The sequence below is a fragment of the Antedon bifida genome, chromosome 1 (assembly GCF_963402885.1).
Source record: "Antedon bifida chromosome 1, ecAntBifi1.1, whole genome shotgun sequence".
Lineage (NCBI taxonomy): Eukaryota > Metazoa > Echinodermata > Crinoidea > Comatulida > Antedonidae > Antedon > Antedon bifida.
The window spans coordinates 9,209,248-9,224,716 of NC_136226.1; the positions used below are offsets into that span (position 1 = coordinate 9,209,248).

General features: G+C 31.1%; 2 protein-coding genes across 4 annotated transcripts in view; one reads left to right on the plus strand and one right to left on the minus strand.

Annotated features, from left to right (window-relative positions):
• Positions 1 to 300: 300 nt before the first annotated feature.
• LOC144853693 (stabilizer of axonemal microtubules 4-like) lies at positions 301 to 5,558 on the plus strand. Its single transcript, XM_078711472.1, has 12 exons — positions 301 to 404; positions 713 to 989; positions 1,083 to 1,236; positions 1,423 to 1,554; positions 1,878 to 1,938; positions 2,193 to 2,305; positions 2,477 to 2,548; positions 2,793 to 2,894; positions 3,414 to 3,602; positions 3,765 to 3,853; positions 3,950 to 4,114; positions 4,373 to 5,558. The coding sequence occupies exons 2-12, from the start codon at positions 766 to 768 to the stop codon at positions 4,452 to 4,454; spliced, it is 1,383 nt and encodes a 460-aa protein (XP_078567598.1). The 5' UTR covers positions 301 to 404; positions 713 to 765; the 3' UTR covers positions 4,455 to 5,558.
• A 353-nt stretch (positions 5,559 to 5,911) lies between these two features.
• The window catches only part of LOC144840841 (diacylglycerol lipase-alpha-like), a 50,586-nt gene continuing 41,028 nt past the window's right edge, over positions 5,912 to 15,469 (minus strand). For 2 of the 3 annotated variants that reach the window (XM_078696902.1, XM_078696885.1), the window contains exons 9-16: positions 13,739 to 13,900; positions 13,362 to 13,442; positions 12,813 to 12,958; positions 12,401 to 12,542; positions 11,795 to 12,003; positions 11,387 to 11,513; positions 10,239 to 10,998; positions 5,912 to 8,510 (exon numbers count right to left, since the gene is read on the minus strand). In XM_078696902.1, coding sequence (XP_078553028.1) covers positions 8,245 to 8,510; positions 10,239 to 10,998; positions 11,387 to 11,513; positions 11,795 to 12,003; positions 12,401 to 12,542; positions 12,813 to 12,958; positions 13,362 to 13,442; positions 13,739 to 13,900 — 1,893 coding nt within the window. In that variant the 3' untranslated portion in view covers positions 5,912 to 8,244. Of the gene's footprint in view, positions 8,511 to 9,802; positions 9,825 to 10,238; positions 10,999 to 11,386; positions 11,514 to 11,794; positions 12,004 to 12,400; positions 12,543 to 12,812; positions 12,959 to 13,361; positions 13,443 to 13,738; positions 13,901 to 15,469 lie in introns of all 3 variants that reach the window. The other variant, XM_078696894.1, reaches the window with a different exon arrangement.

Here is a 15,469-nt window from a genome sequence, read left to right on the forward strand (position 1 = left end):
TTTATAAATGTTAACTTTAATGCTATGTTTTATAGAAAAGTATAGGCCTACCATGACATGGGTCGAGTCTAATTTAATCACATAATGATTGAATGAAATTCTTTTAATAATAAATTTATAAGACAATTATATTTTTTATTTTTTTCAAATAATTAATTTCATTATAGTTGATGAAAAAACGATTTGTAGATCCTATTTAAAATTCATAAATTCTTCACATCAAAAAAGTAATATAAACTGTAGGGGGCGACATTTCAGAAATGAGCACAACCGATCACCAATAGCAACTTCGGTAAACATTTTGTTTGTTGTGACATGTGCTGTGTTGGGGTGGTGGGATTACATCTCTACACAAACGACCGATTTTGCATGATTTTACTGTAAATAATAGGGAAAACCACCTGGTAAGTATACATCTTGATATAATAAAGGTTTAGATAATGTAATAAATGATTGAGAACAACTACACAGGCCAAACTTTAGTAACCACTGTAGCAGTCACTGTCATCAGTACAGTGAGTGTCAGCAGTTCAGTAATAATATAAGTAGGAGTGACTGTGAGTGCCAGAAATAATAATTTATATACTAGCTAGGCGGGACCTATAGACCACGGCTGGGGCTGGGCTATAATATAGGCCTTTACTGAAATATGCTCCTGGGGTAAATCAATTTACTTAAGTTGTGATATATGTATATTTTTTTTTTCTGTTAGACCTAGGCTAGATTATATACTGTAAACAAAAAAAGTAAGCCTGTAACATCAAAATGGGTCGTTTACCGATTGGTCCTAAAACATACCACATCAGTGCCAGTCATGGTCCAGACACTGACATGATGAAGTTTTACTCTACAAACTATTCCACCAAGTATGGAAAGGATGGGTTCGAACCAAGGCTAGGCAAGCATGTTGGTACTGGATATAAGTCTAACTTTAGACCAGGAGTCTACTACAGCGCAAGATTGGACGAGAAGGACAACCCAGCAATGGGGTAAGAAATATTCACATACAGATATTTAAAAACAATCTTAATATTATTTTATTTCAATAATTACTCTAAAATGTTAACTCTTTTTCTTTACAGCCAAATCATTCGTGGAAACTACAACTCTATCACACAACTTCATTTCAAGCCCTCTAGAGATTCAAATGGAACTGATAGACTCCCATCCAATCTGGCGCAAGTCGGCAGTGGATTTGTGCGTCAGAAGCCCATCACATATCCAACAGTTGGAGAGGTACATTAAACAGTTGTCAATATTGTTAAAATACAACAAATACATTTTTCGGACATAAAAATATAGCATTGTTTATGTTATGTATATGATTCAATAATACTTTTAATAGATTTTTTAATTTACCATCAATTTGATTGCTTTTTTGATAGATTGATAATTATTGATTATTTTTATATTATATCACAGGTGCATGGAGTGTATGTTGACACCAAACAGCACGGTATTGGTCCCAGTATTAGTGGTGTACTGCCAAAATACAAACCATATCTGCATAAGTTACAATCCAAGGACCCAGTAGCGTTAGAGAACAGGGGACATGTAAGAATTTTAAATACTCTTTGACTTAATACAATTAATATCAATTTTTTGTATGTTGAAAGCAAGGATTCTTCTCAAATTGAAAGCTAAACAAAAATTATGTTTATCCCTGTAGAAGCAATTTAAATTGAAACAAAAAACATGCAATATAAAACTTTAAAATAGAAAATGAATACAGTACAAAATGACTATGAAATGTACTAATTATGTTTATCCTTGTAGAAGTGATTTAAATTAAAACAAAAAACTCTAAAACATGCAATATAAAACTGTAAAATAGAAAATTAATACAGTACCACATAAATTAAAATATTTTATTTCAGGGTCCAGGATATATGACAACAGAATCAAGTGTAAGATTTAAAGGCACTCCAAGCCAAAGACGTAAGTAAACAGTAGATTGAGATTACTGACTTTTTAAATGAATACTAACAGTACGGTCACTTCCCCAAGACCAAAATGGTCCTAAAGGTCCAGACGGTCCCAAATACTTTCTGGAAACTCAATATTTTGGGCCAGGCCAAAGTTTTTGAGGTCCAGATGGTTTTAGAGAGTTACCTTGACCGTACTATCACGATTTAGATTCATTTAATTGATATAACAATATCATTTAATTTACAACTCTATTTTCAACTTAGTGGATACCTCAACTAAAACTGTTGGAGGAAAAGAGGGCTCTGGTTATACGCATGCTTACAACGTTGAACCAATCACATACCATCCTGGTTCACCCTACAAAAACGATATGCCTGTAAGTGGACACTGTTGAATTCCTTTATATCTACAATTTTATATTTTATTAATAACATTTTGTTTTTATGTATGATTGTTTCTCATAAAATCAGTTTTGACAAAATTGATTTGCATTAATGGTTTGGCCAGTCTGTAATTTTTAATTTTTTAAAATGTTTGTTTATTTTAGGGATTTTTTACAGATCGACCAACTGGAATTAGTGTTATGAAAACCTCCTATAGACCATCGAAATATAGCCATGTAAGTTTTCAATCATCTAACTTACTAAAAGACAATTATTGCAGGATTGAGGAGTACATATGAAATACCATTCTTTACATCTTATTATCATCATATTATTACAATATAGAAGACAAAAAATATTATTTAACTCATCAACTTATGTAGTTAGTCACCTAATTGACTTTGGATGGATAATAGCTAAATAGCACTAATACTGTGATATAGTAAATCCAATAAAGTAAAATTGTTATGGTTTTTATAGGGAGCTGAGAAGTTACCATTCATTTCTGATCGATCAGACCACGAAACCGGGTTTACACATGAGAAGGCGAAACCATTATACGTGCACAGAGTAATGGAACATGTAAGTTGAATTTTTACTTAGTTCTATCTTCACAAAGGAGTACCTTTATCTGCTTAGTTTATAGAATTAGATTAGATTTACAGCATTATAGATTAGAGGAGGGGGGCTAAATATTTCATAAATGATAAAAACAATCCATCAGGTTACATACAAATAAAAATAGTCATTATTTTATTTTATTTTTTTAAATGGCTGTTAAATTTTAGGAGGGGGGAGGCAGAGCCTGTTTACCCCCCGTCTAAATCCGCGCCTGGTACTTTCAAGTTATAGATAATAATAGTTATACATAGATTCAAGAAATTTTATTTGTCCATAAAAATGGAAATTCACTTTGCTTGGTAGATTAAAACAACAATATTGCAACAATTTAAAACGTGCAGTATTATAACAGATTAAAAATACAAGATAAAAAGTTAAAAATACTGTTAAAAATGTAAAACTATTTAAAAATTGCATTATCGTCTTACATTAGAATTAAAAATATGAATACTATTTGAATTAATAATTTGAATTATGAAGGCTTATACAAAGAAGAAAGATGTGCCAGACTATGTAAGCAGAAGAATCCGCAAGATTGACCCAGCCGAGTACCTGAATATGACCAACCCTGATAACCACTCATCTATAGCGACCAAATCATTCCAAGGTCAACAACAGCCAATACCAAGCCAGAACGAGAGACTGGGTCACTATATTTTGGGTCATAAGGTCAGTGAAGTTTTTCTAATAATTATATTTATATGGTATTTATTAAAAAAATTCAACATAATAATTAAAACATTGAGTTCTAATTTACATTGAAATACAGTAAAATAATATTAAGTTTAAATTAATAGACTTTTGAGCAGTTTCATTTAATTTACTTTATAGGAATTATCAGGCTATGCCAACAATAATGACAAACCTCAAGCACAAATTCCAGTTGAGCCGTTTGGTTGGATAACACACTATGATACAAGGTAGGCCAGTTTTTTACATGTTGGTCTTTACTTTTGAATACTGTATTACACTAGTACATTTGGACAAAGTCATTAACAAACCTGCGATTCCTTCAGATTTTATGATATGAACCCAAAGGGGAAGGCTCGTGCAGGGCGTACATTCGGAGCAGTAATGGATCAGTTACCTAATGGCTTTACAAAGAGCACTGCAGTTCATTCTTACGGCCCAGGTCTGGATACAACTGGACAACTAAGGAATTTAGATCCATATGTAGCTAGGTAAGATGGAATGTGACAAGTGGTATTATTTAAATAGTGCCCTCTATAACATCTGTTATGGCGATGAAATGCTTTTGTTTACGAACAGTATTAAAGATGTTTATCAAACTTGCATATTATTTACATTAAGTGTAACATGTAACAATGGTTAATAATTGACTAGACAAAACCTAGACACTGAACAACATTGCCATGTCCAACTTCATATTTCAGGATATTAACGCCAACATTATTTGTATAATAAATTTATTTTGATAGGAGCATTAAGGCAACCGATCGCTTCTATGATGACCACACTCACGACATGAAGCTACACCAAAAGATGGCTGCTGTCTTTTAAGGTCAAAGTTCACCATTTCTTGCTCGCTTGCAGTCGAATGTTGATCTAAAAATAAATCATAATAAAAATGTAAATAAAAGCAATAACAAAACAAAACTGGCTGAGACTTTCTTGCAATCTAATTTAGATGTAAAATAGCAATAAGTGTAACTACAATGTATATTAACAGCTACATAACCGCACTCTAGAAATAAATAGCATCTTTAAATGAGAAAATAAATTACGTCCCACCGTATACTTTATTTTCTCAAATAAATATCTTGCCAGGTAAAATTGTATGGCATGCAAAATGTAAGATGGTTAAGTCTTATACTTTTCTTAATTGTTTAGTAACCAGTGAATGATGGCTTGCCATAGTAGTAGGCTTCTCATCAAAAAATGTCCACAAAAAGTACTTTGATCTTGAGAAACACACCACAACCATAGGTGACACAGTATTGTTCTCTTTGTATTGCTGTAGTTTAACAGAAACACTCGAAAGCAAACTAGTTTGACAAGAAAGTGTGATGTGCCCAAATATTGTAGTGATATGACATCATAGTGTCCATATATGGGCACATCACATTTGTGATGATGTAGGCAAAGCTTTATAAAATAATAATTACTGTAAATATACCTGTTATTTTGAACCAATGCAACAACATATTAGTATTTCACTACTGTTATTAAGTGAACTGCAATTTAACCTGAAAAGCTGAAAATTATGCAATATATATATTAAAAAATATAAGTACCAATTAAAATCATGATGTATTTTTTTCCTCTTGAAATACTTATATTTTCAATAATAGCGTATCTGTTGTAATAGTAAATAATTTTATTTTTCAAGTACAGTACGTATTAATAGTAGTTTGAATTTATTAGTTTTAGAAAGCATTTGTTTAAAAAAGGTATTTTTAATAAATCGTAAAAGTATATACGTACTAATTTTAAGACCAATATCCGTCCATTATCATTACGTGTATTATAATTCAATATATCTTAGTTTTTATTGTAGTAGTATAGAACTTATAATCAAAGCGTTTGCATACATTTAGATTAGAGCATTATAACATGTATTTACTGTTGATTTGATGTGCCATACTAAAAAGTGTAATGTAATGTAAAACTAATAAAAGCCAAAGATTTAAAAAAACGTATTTTGTTTTAATTTTTGTGTAGTAAAAACATCATGTGAGATTGTTATAGCTTGTAAAGCTGTATTACACCTGTATATTTTAATTAGATGTAATTAGTACAATAATAACACAATATTTGCAACAGTGTACACAGTTTTCCATGCAGATCTTTATATATACAACTTTAAGATGTATCCACACTTGTTCCGCTTCAAAGAACAGAAGATCTTTATATATATGATTATTCAAACCCCTTGCCCTATACATTCTATGAAGAGCAACAGATGTGAATGCAACTTTAAATGCTCATCCAGCCAATGAGAGTCTGTTATTGCTCAGTACAGTTTTCAAAATTTTATTCAAATATGGTCATATATAATATTTCAGATAAATCAAGTTATTCACATAAATTTCTGGTGAGATTCTTTCCTTTGTGTCCTTTTTTGTTCAATATGTCGGACCTAATTTATTTATTTTGGAAGAGCAAGTATGATAACATTTAACAATTTATCTAAAACATGAAATGTCACACAACACATTTTATTTTTAAGCAACATTCCAAAGATAATATAAACATTATCATTGTTATATCATTTATACTATATTTAAAAAAATGTACAGTATGTTCTCAGTGCATGCCACAAACCAGAGCCTGTCGACCTCTGGAAGATGCCAAAAAAACTAATAATATCAATACATTTATAAGTCACTGATAATACCACAATCAAAATAATTATTTGTCAAGTTGTATAAATATTGGATTTTTTTAATGTATGTTTTGAATTTGAATTGTAAAGCAACATTTTTGGAACTTGAATAATCAAGGTTTTCAAATTGGAGATACAAATACAGTAGAAACCCTATTAAAACTTGATTCCCACTACCGATGCAATGTAAGGACGCAATGCAACGTAAGTGATTTGACCAATCACAAGCGATGGATTATTCGAATACTGGCTTGTCATTGGTCAACTTGCTTGTGTAGAGTCTCTAGTGGGAACCACGGTTAAGAGGACACATTTGCCATACAACAAAGCATGCTTAACAGAGGCTTCTCCTGAATAGGTGTTGGCTATGTGTTAAACAATATAAATGAAACATTCCCTTTTACAACAAAGTGCGAGTGAAGGATTCTACAGTATTTAATTCAAAAGAGTGCGATGACGAAGTGTACGATTATTATCGTTAATAAATCATCAGTTGATATTCATAATATTAAATTATAAATGAAAACTATAATGTATGGAGTGAATTTTACCCAGTATTCAGTAATTTTTTTTCTTTGACGTATGGGCAAAATTTAGTCCAGAAGTTGAAACTTTTATGGTAGATTTAAATAACTGGACGCAAGAATTGCAGCTACTGAATAGCAATTATTGCTTTGGTGGAAGCATTATTTAGTTATTGCAAAGCTATGCACTATTTATTAATATCTTTAAGGACTAAGCAAAAACTGAAAAGCACTCATATGTCAGTGGTATTGAACAGTTGCTAATTATTTGCACAATTATGGTAGCCCTGACAAATACCACACCCTCTTCAAATAAAGGGTCTAAAAATTAGGTAAAACAGCATTAAAAGTTATATAACTATCCATCCAGGCACTTAAAAATAACAATCTTTAAAAGATTTATGGTGGGTAAAACATTCTATTTAAAACTCATACTAAAGTTGATTAGAAATACTAATAATAAACATATGCTTACAAAAGATTCTAATAGGTATGTAATTTTTAATTTTTAGCATATTATTATAGCAGTGTTAAATAATAAAACTTATTGTTATTGTCCTCGCTGTTATTCAAAATCAAAAGCTCATTATTGCATTATCTGCCCAGTTCAAGATTTTCAAGTTTTTACACAACATTGTGGAAAGATAAAAATAATTAATAAAATTCTAATATACATTTTAGTATAAACAATAATAAAAAAACATTAATATGTAATAATTTAATCATTAAATTTGTTTTAAATAATTTTAATTTGATAAAATGATAAACAAAATATATATTTCAGATCAACCAAGAATAATTCAATAATAAACGGTTTCATTTTTCAAATTAATATTTTTAAATATTATAATTATTAATATATATATTTCATTCTATACTTTAATCAATCAAGGGAACTGAATTCATTATAATATTTACATTGGTTACTTCTCATCAAAATATTACGAACATTAAATACAACACATACATTTGTAACTTTCCTATTAAATATTTACCCTGCCTTAATCACAAAAATAGTTTTATTTGATTGGTATAATAATACATTTTATATTATTTCAACTTTGTACAAAAATATTTCAATTCATTCATAGAATATAAATACTAGTAATAATGTAAGCATGTTATTCAAAATTGTTTCCATTAAATTTACAAATTTATGACAACCACTTCAGTTACAGCACATATATTTTGTGTCAAAACAGAGGTATTGCTTGGTGTACCTGGAGATTATGTATTCATTCATACACACATTTATTCAGTTATAACAATAACAACTGGGGCCTGCACACTTGAAGCGAACTTACTTATGAGGGTAGGTTTGCAATATTTAAATAAGATACACCTGGTATTCTTGGAATTTGTATTCTTGAAGCTGAATATCCATTGAAAGCATTGATATGCAAATTAGATCAAATATTTAAATTAGGTACACCTGACATAATTAACATATAGACTCTTTTTGGATTATTTCATCTAAATCTTCTTCTAGTGTTCTTTTTGGAGATGGAATAAAATATCTGTCGACGACCGGAGTTGACTCTTCAGAAGAGAGGTCCACACTGCTTTGTCGGTCCGAAGACATACTCGGGAGGGGGCTAAAGGTGTTTGCTAAAGGGTCGTAGTTTCCGTTAACTGAGAAATATTTAGTGTATGCAAATCCAAGCCTTGGTTCTGGTGACCCTGAAGATGAGGGTATGAAACTGCTATCTGCAAATAAAACAAGAAGAAATACACAGGTTAAAGCTCTGTCTACACTATCAAACTTTATGTGACAAACAAATGTGATGTGCCCATATATGGACATGATGATGACATGTCATTGCAATATTTGGGCACATCAAACCATTTGGTTCACTTCAATTTTTTTATTATTGTTATTAATTTACAAATGACCCAATAAATAAAAAATTAAATCTATAAATAAGGAAGGAAAATAAGTAGAATGATTTCATATTTCGCAGCAAATACTTTCCTTATGGTACTCATGTAACTATAAAGAAAAAATCTTTGTATTAATTAATTATGTTATAATGTGCATTTTAAAGCTATATTGACACTTCCTACAATTGTTACAACTTGTTACTGTATTAATATTGTACTACTGTGCAGCTTTTTATTAATTAATTAAACAAATTATGTTAATTATTATGTTATAATGTGCATTTTACAGCTATATTGACACTTCCTACAATTGTTACAACTTTTATTAATATTGTACTACTGTGTTCTCATATCTGTGCATCTTTCTATCTACTGTCGAAATATTATTTACTAATTTTTAACTAGTTAAAATAGTTGATAGCAGACGTGCTGCTATTATTAGTATCTTAGTGAACATTATGTTACAGTTTTGTTTTATTTTCTAATTACTAAACAACCATCTCTGGTACTACAGTATTTATTTCATTATTTATGTCCATTATTCAACACCGCAAGTGGCAGGTCTAACTGAACAATTCAATATCATTCCCACAGTAATTTAAAAATTAAAAGCTTACCAAATCAATTAAAAAAAATGTTTAGATGAAATAAAAATCAATATGGAGTTGGAAAAGAAAACCCAAAAAAGGAAATGTAAAAAATTATGTAAAATTAAAATACAATTTTTGTTACATATAGAAATACCTCATCCCATTTCGAATATAACTTACTTTCATTTAGCTTGAATGTAAAAATGATATACCTATGGTACTTTCAATGATCTATCTCAAATCTATTTCAAACCGAAAAGTTTGACTACACCTACTGCAAACAGTAAAAAAAACATATCCCCAAATGGATCTAATGCCAACTATTTGTATTACCCATTATATTTGCTATTTGCCAAAAAATTTTAATAAACTATTTTATACTCCAACTACAGCAAAAGCAAATTGTAACAAATCCAAAATTCAGCAATCCAGATCTGCAAATGATCACAAAATATCCCAGTAGCATGATGCAAAGTGAGGTTAGTATGCAAATGATATGCAAATGACTATTTTACATAAATGACTTACATTCTGCATGCTTCTTCGTTTTCTTAAAAATGAATTTTAAAAGAGAAACTATGGATTTAACAACGTTAGTCATGTAGCTAAGCATTTTGTTTTAGACAAATAAATATTGGCATTCATATTAGCATAGGAGAACACCTACTAAGGGTACACCATAAGGCCCAACAATGTGTCCCCTTAATAGGGGTTGGCAGTAGTGTTATTTGTTTCATTGGAATGGGGGTGTTCCCTTAATAGAGGTGTTTCGATAATAGAGGTGTTTCGATAATAGAGGTGTTTCGATAATAGGGGTGTTCCCTTAATAGGGGTGTCTCAAAGGAGGGGTTCAACACAGTATTATAAACATATGAAGGTATAACAATAACAGATGTTCAGTATTATAATTAATTGTTTTATGCATAATGTATTCGTCAATTATATAATTGTAATATAATATTACCTTCAAACATGGTAATTGGTAAACTTTGCGGTCGAGATTTAGTGTTTCTATCGTCCCTTCCTGTATCGTCATCATAAGTCAAGGTATAACATTGCAAGTTTGATGTGCGTCGCTTTGAATAACAAAAACGGTCGTAGTAGGGTGTTCCATTGCGCACATGTGAGGTACCAGCCCTCATTGAGTTATTATTATTCTCCATTAAACCGCCTTCAATAACCGCCTGCGTTTGAAGACGATGTTGAAGCAACGGCGTCGCATTACTTGGCGCTGAACTTGCTTGCGATTCCGCATCTGAAACGTAGTAACAATATCCTTCTTTATACCAGCTTCCACGCTTAAAATCTTCATCGGTTTCACGTCGTGGTTTTCGTAGTTTCACCCTGATCATCGATGTTGCAATCGAGCTTGTTTCCGATATACTATCAATTGTTTCGGTGCTCGCAAGTGGAGCCATTTTGAGCGGATCAACGAAACCGTTCATTAATAACGGGGAACTGACAGGAGTTGCAATTGGTTCATTTACTAGAGTAGACGATTCAGACATTGTAGATAATGATATATTTTGTGAAGAGTTTCTCGTTAGTTCCGTGACCACATTTGCATTCTGTTCTAAGTATGTTCTTGAAGCGTGTTTAGGAACGGGTTGGAGTTGAGGAACACTAGCCGTCAGTTGCGATGATGAACGACTATCTTGTTTTTGTCTTTGGTGATGAAGAAAGAACTCTTTTGGGAAGCTTCGTACCTTAGCGCAATCAAGACACTGAAATGTAGTGAGGGAGAAACGAAACAAAAACAAACGTGATAATGAATGATCAGCATGAATGAATGATTATGTTGTGGACAGATGAGAGAGCACCTTAAAGTGGCTGCACTGACCTAACTTGACCCTTAGGGGAGAAGCATTTTTAGTCCACAGCGCCATGAGCAATGATCCATTCGCTGGAATTCGGTGATATCATGGTGATATACAAGAACTTGTATATTATTATTATAAACACAACACAACAAATATATTACAAATATCACATCAAATATATTTTATGAAAATGATTTATTTTATGGCCAAATATACTAGTATGATCAAACGCAGGATTTGTTTTCATGTAAGCAAAATTTTTTTAATGAAAACAGAAGATTGTTATACATACCTTATCAAAAGCAGCCATGACTTCAGTGGGTAGGTGATCGTTTATCATAACAGGCGACACTAATACTTCATTAAAATCAGAATTATCACGCCAAACACCGTAATAACTTAAACCTTTTCTTGAAATACTATCAAAAATAAGCAAAGAAACAACAAAAATCATTTTTTTTTTAATATTCAAAAGAAATAAGTTTAATAAATTTAATATTTATAATTTTGTTTCATACTTTACATATCCAAATACATCGCCAATTACACAATGGATAAACTATACTGATTGTGCTTTTATAAACTAAGTCTTATTTGAGGCTTAGGGAATGGAGTAGAAACTGGCACAAGGTCAGTACATTAACCACCAAGCTACACCTCCTCTGAACATTTTCATAAAAATACAAATAAATTTACAAACCCTTCTCGTTTAGGATTATTGCGAACAAGATGAAGGATTTTTCCAGGTGGAAAAAGTGGTGTGCGACCATTGAATGGGAATGCAGATCCTTGTGGATTCAATCCCAGACTCGCACTGTTAGGAGATTTAGGACCATTCTCTTCTTCATCTGATAGATTGCGGTGGTTGATGGATAAGCAACACATCAGACTGCTCATTATTACTTTCCACTGATTCAGAAAAAAAAGAAGTGTTCTTCAGGAATTTGAAAATATTGTAAGGTAGTATAGATTTAGAGACTATATACAGAGAATGCTTTAAATATAATATTTGGTTTTAGAATTTTAAGTCAATTTGAAAAATTTATGGATAAAAATCTATTGCAAATAATTTGTTGGGTCTTTCAAATTGGTAGCATTTCTACCAAAGTGCAACCCCTAGACTATTCATGACGAAATTACAAAAAAAAACTAAGTTTTAATTCTATTCAGTATATAATTAAGATTTTGTTCAAATGAAAAAGAATATTAGTGCTATGAATTTTTAAATGTTGAACTATTTCTTAAACTCATGAGTGATGTTCAGAAATCACATACCAGTGGCCTAACAAATCAATAAATCCCAAACCTTTGGATCCTTGCACCTGGTCATACAATTAAGCAGATCAGTCTTAAGGACCTCCAGTTGTGGCAGTCCGATCCGTATCACTACATCTTTACCGACAACCACAGACAATACAAACTCTTTGCTGTACTCCAACGCCTCTTTGCTGAAAAAATAGAATGATAAAATTAATTTAATTTAACACACTTGGTTTAACCTTTATGAACATGATACTATTACTATACTAACATGAAACAAACATTTATAAAATGTAAAAATAACAACAAACAAATATAATGCTCTGCCTAAGATTAAACTCGATTAAGAAATGGTGAGAAAAAACCTTGATTTGAGAAGTGAGAATGCAAATGTCTATATTTTATACGTACTTAAGGAGTCAAACGGGTGATAAAATGAATAACTTATTTATACTTACTTAAGGAGTCCTCCTGGTGGTGAAAATGCGAAGCACCTTAAGTCTGGGTACTCTGGTCTGAGTAAAATGGCAAGGACTGTTGCTGTCCCCGCACCTAACGAGTGACCAACCAATACCAGTTGATAATTCTGTGTTGAATATTGATTCTGAAAAACACATGAAATAAATTTAAATGCTGGGAAGACCAACCATGAGTTGATTTTAGACTCTGTGGTAACTAAATCAATCTAGGCAATCTAACAACAGGATGCTGAGCTCCGGAGATCAAAGGGTTTATCTGTGGCTGCGAATCAGTTCCACACTATCTAAAAAGACACCATGCCACTGAGAATATGTGCATGTACAGCAAGCTACTGTTGGTACTGTATTTGTCGCAGTCAGACATTAGATCAAATGACTGTTACGGGTTCCTATCTTGGCAAGGCGAGCTCAGCGTCCTGTTGTTTAGATTGCTTTGAATTAATTATAATACAGTAGAATACTACAGAGGACAAGCACAAAGTTTCCTCTGAAAAGAGAGTTTCTGCTGTAACACAGTAAAACACTTACAGTTTCTCTCATAAAGGCATTGGTTAGCAGAAGGTCTTCATTCAATCTTTTCTTAATATATAATGCAGCTTCTACCATTCCCTGAAAAATATATATAACCATTTAAATGCATTCTTACATTTTAATTTATAAGAATAAAAACATATCGATTCTTTTAAATATATATGGTGCATTAGTTTACATTCTTAAGCTGTCTATACTATCAAACTAGTTTGACAAAAAAAGTGTAATGTGCCCAAATATGGTGGTTATATGCCCAAATATGGTAGTGATATGACATCATCATGTCCATATGTGAGCACATCACATTTTTTTGTCACATAAAGTTTGATAGTGTAGACAGAGCTTAGAGAAAAATAAAATAGAGTGTACAGCACCTTATGTGCTTGGAAGTTTTCTGTGCTGCCCTCAACGGGAATACTAGTAGATGAAGCATGACAATCGGTAAGACAGTCCTGCATTGATAATGTTCCACGGATTGAAATCACAACACTGCGCTTCTCATGATCAATCGCAATAAAGAAGGGCGTTTCCAAAACCTAATCATGGAAAATAATACAGAATACAATTACTATAAATGCTTATTGATATTATAATATATGATGTCTATGTGTAATATACCATTTCTATAACATTTTATAATCATTATTTAGCTATAATGAAATTTAAATTGTTTTCATCTTTTCTCTTGGAACTTCAATATACTATACCATGAATAAACTACAAGGCTCACAGGACTATATGAAATAAATTTTAAAAATTAATTATTTCTATTATAATATGATCAATAAATTAACGTGTGGTTTATTTATTTTATTTTTATAGCGAGTGATTCTATGGGTTTGTCGGTGTGACCTATCTTTCTATTGCTTCCCTTGTGCTGTTAATTACTATCTATAGTGCATCCCATTTTTATTAGCTTTTTTACTTGAAAATACATTCATAGATCCTCCCAGAAGGCAATTTCTGATTAAAGAAGAATTTGATTTGTCATTTTCTTGATTTAAGATTGAGAAATAGATATTTTCTTAATTGAACGTTCAGAGATATGTTGAATATCCTGGTAGATATAATAAACCAGTGATTTAAAAATGTAAAATAAAAAGTGAGTAATTTAATATGATAATTGAAATATTTCCGATTAAAATATATATAATTAGTAAATATTGAAGGTCTACCGTACAACAATTAAAATAGTATTCAATTCACGGTTTATTAAATAAATCTATGATGTACAGTATTTTCAAATAATAACATATTAGTATTAAGCTCTGTCTACACTATCTAACTAGTTTGTGCTCAAATATGGTAGTGATATGACATAATCATATCCATATATGGGCACATCATCATGTCATTGTCACATAAAGTTTGATAGTGTAGGCAGGGCTTTAAATAAACATCAAACAAAAATTATCCCAACAAATTTACGAACACAACAACATTGTAACATTGAATAACAACAACAGCCAATAGCAAAACAGAAGGATTAACATTGACCTTACCTTATGAAGACAGTTCACATAGTTTAAGAGGGTTTAGGCTTTTGGAAATTCTTATCGCTAAATGGATATAAATTATTTTTGTGAGAATTTTCAAATAGAAATTTTAGAAAAGCCAAACTGTCAATAGAAATCAAAATACAGAAATGCAATTATTTGTTGTATTTTCACAAAAATAGCCTATATCACTGCCAAGTGTATTAAGGTAGAGAAAGTACTGTATACAAGGAATACTTTTCGGGGACACTGCATGCAAAACCAACCATCTTTAAAATTTACAAAATTATTTAATTATTTGGGGAAATTCATACAGTCGTTATAACTGTATTTGCATTTGAATTTCCGGAAAAAAAAAACAATTGATCAGAACTTTTTTCCCCAAAATTACATCAAAAGTCTTATTTAAGTGGAAATATTATTATTATTGGAGACCCTCACAATAATAACCATATTTGAGGTGTTCTCAAAGTATGGGAGTAAATACAGTACAATTATGGAGTATGCCATAATGATCAGACCAATTAACCGACGCAAAGTATACAGTAGTTTAAGGGAAAAAAAAAATCAATATGGAAATCTGCATAAAGAAGACAGTCTAATCTAAGT

Excerpts from the sequence above, each read along its gene's own strand:
- LOC144853693 (XM_078711472.1), top strand. The coding sequence starts at position 766 with ATGGGTCGTTTACCGATTGGTCCTAAAACATACCACATCAGTGCCAGT. Across the intron at positions 1,939-2,192 it reads AGGCACTCCAAGCCAAAGAC|TGGATACCTCAACTAAAACT; the intron begins GTAAGTAAACAG and ends TTTTCAACTTAG. Across the intron at positions 3,854-3,949 it reads ATAACACACTATGATACAAG|ATTTTATGATATGAACCCAA; the intron begins GTAGGCCAGTTT and ends CGATTCCTTCAG.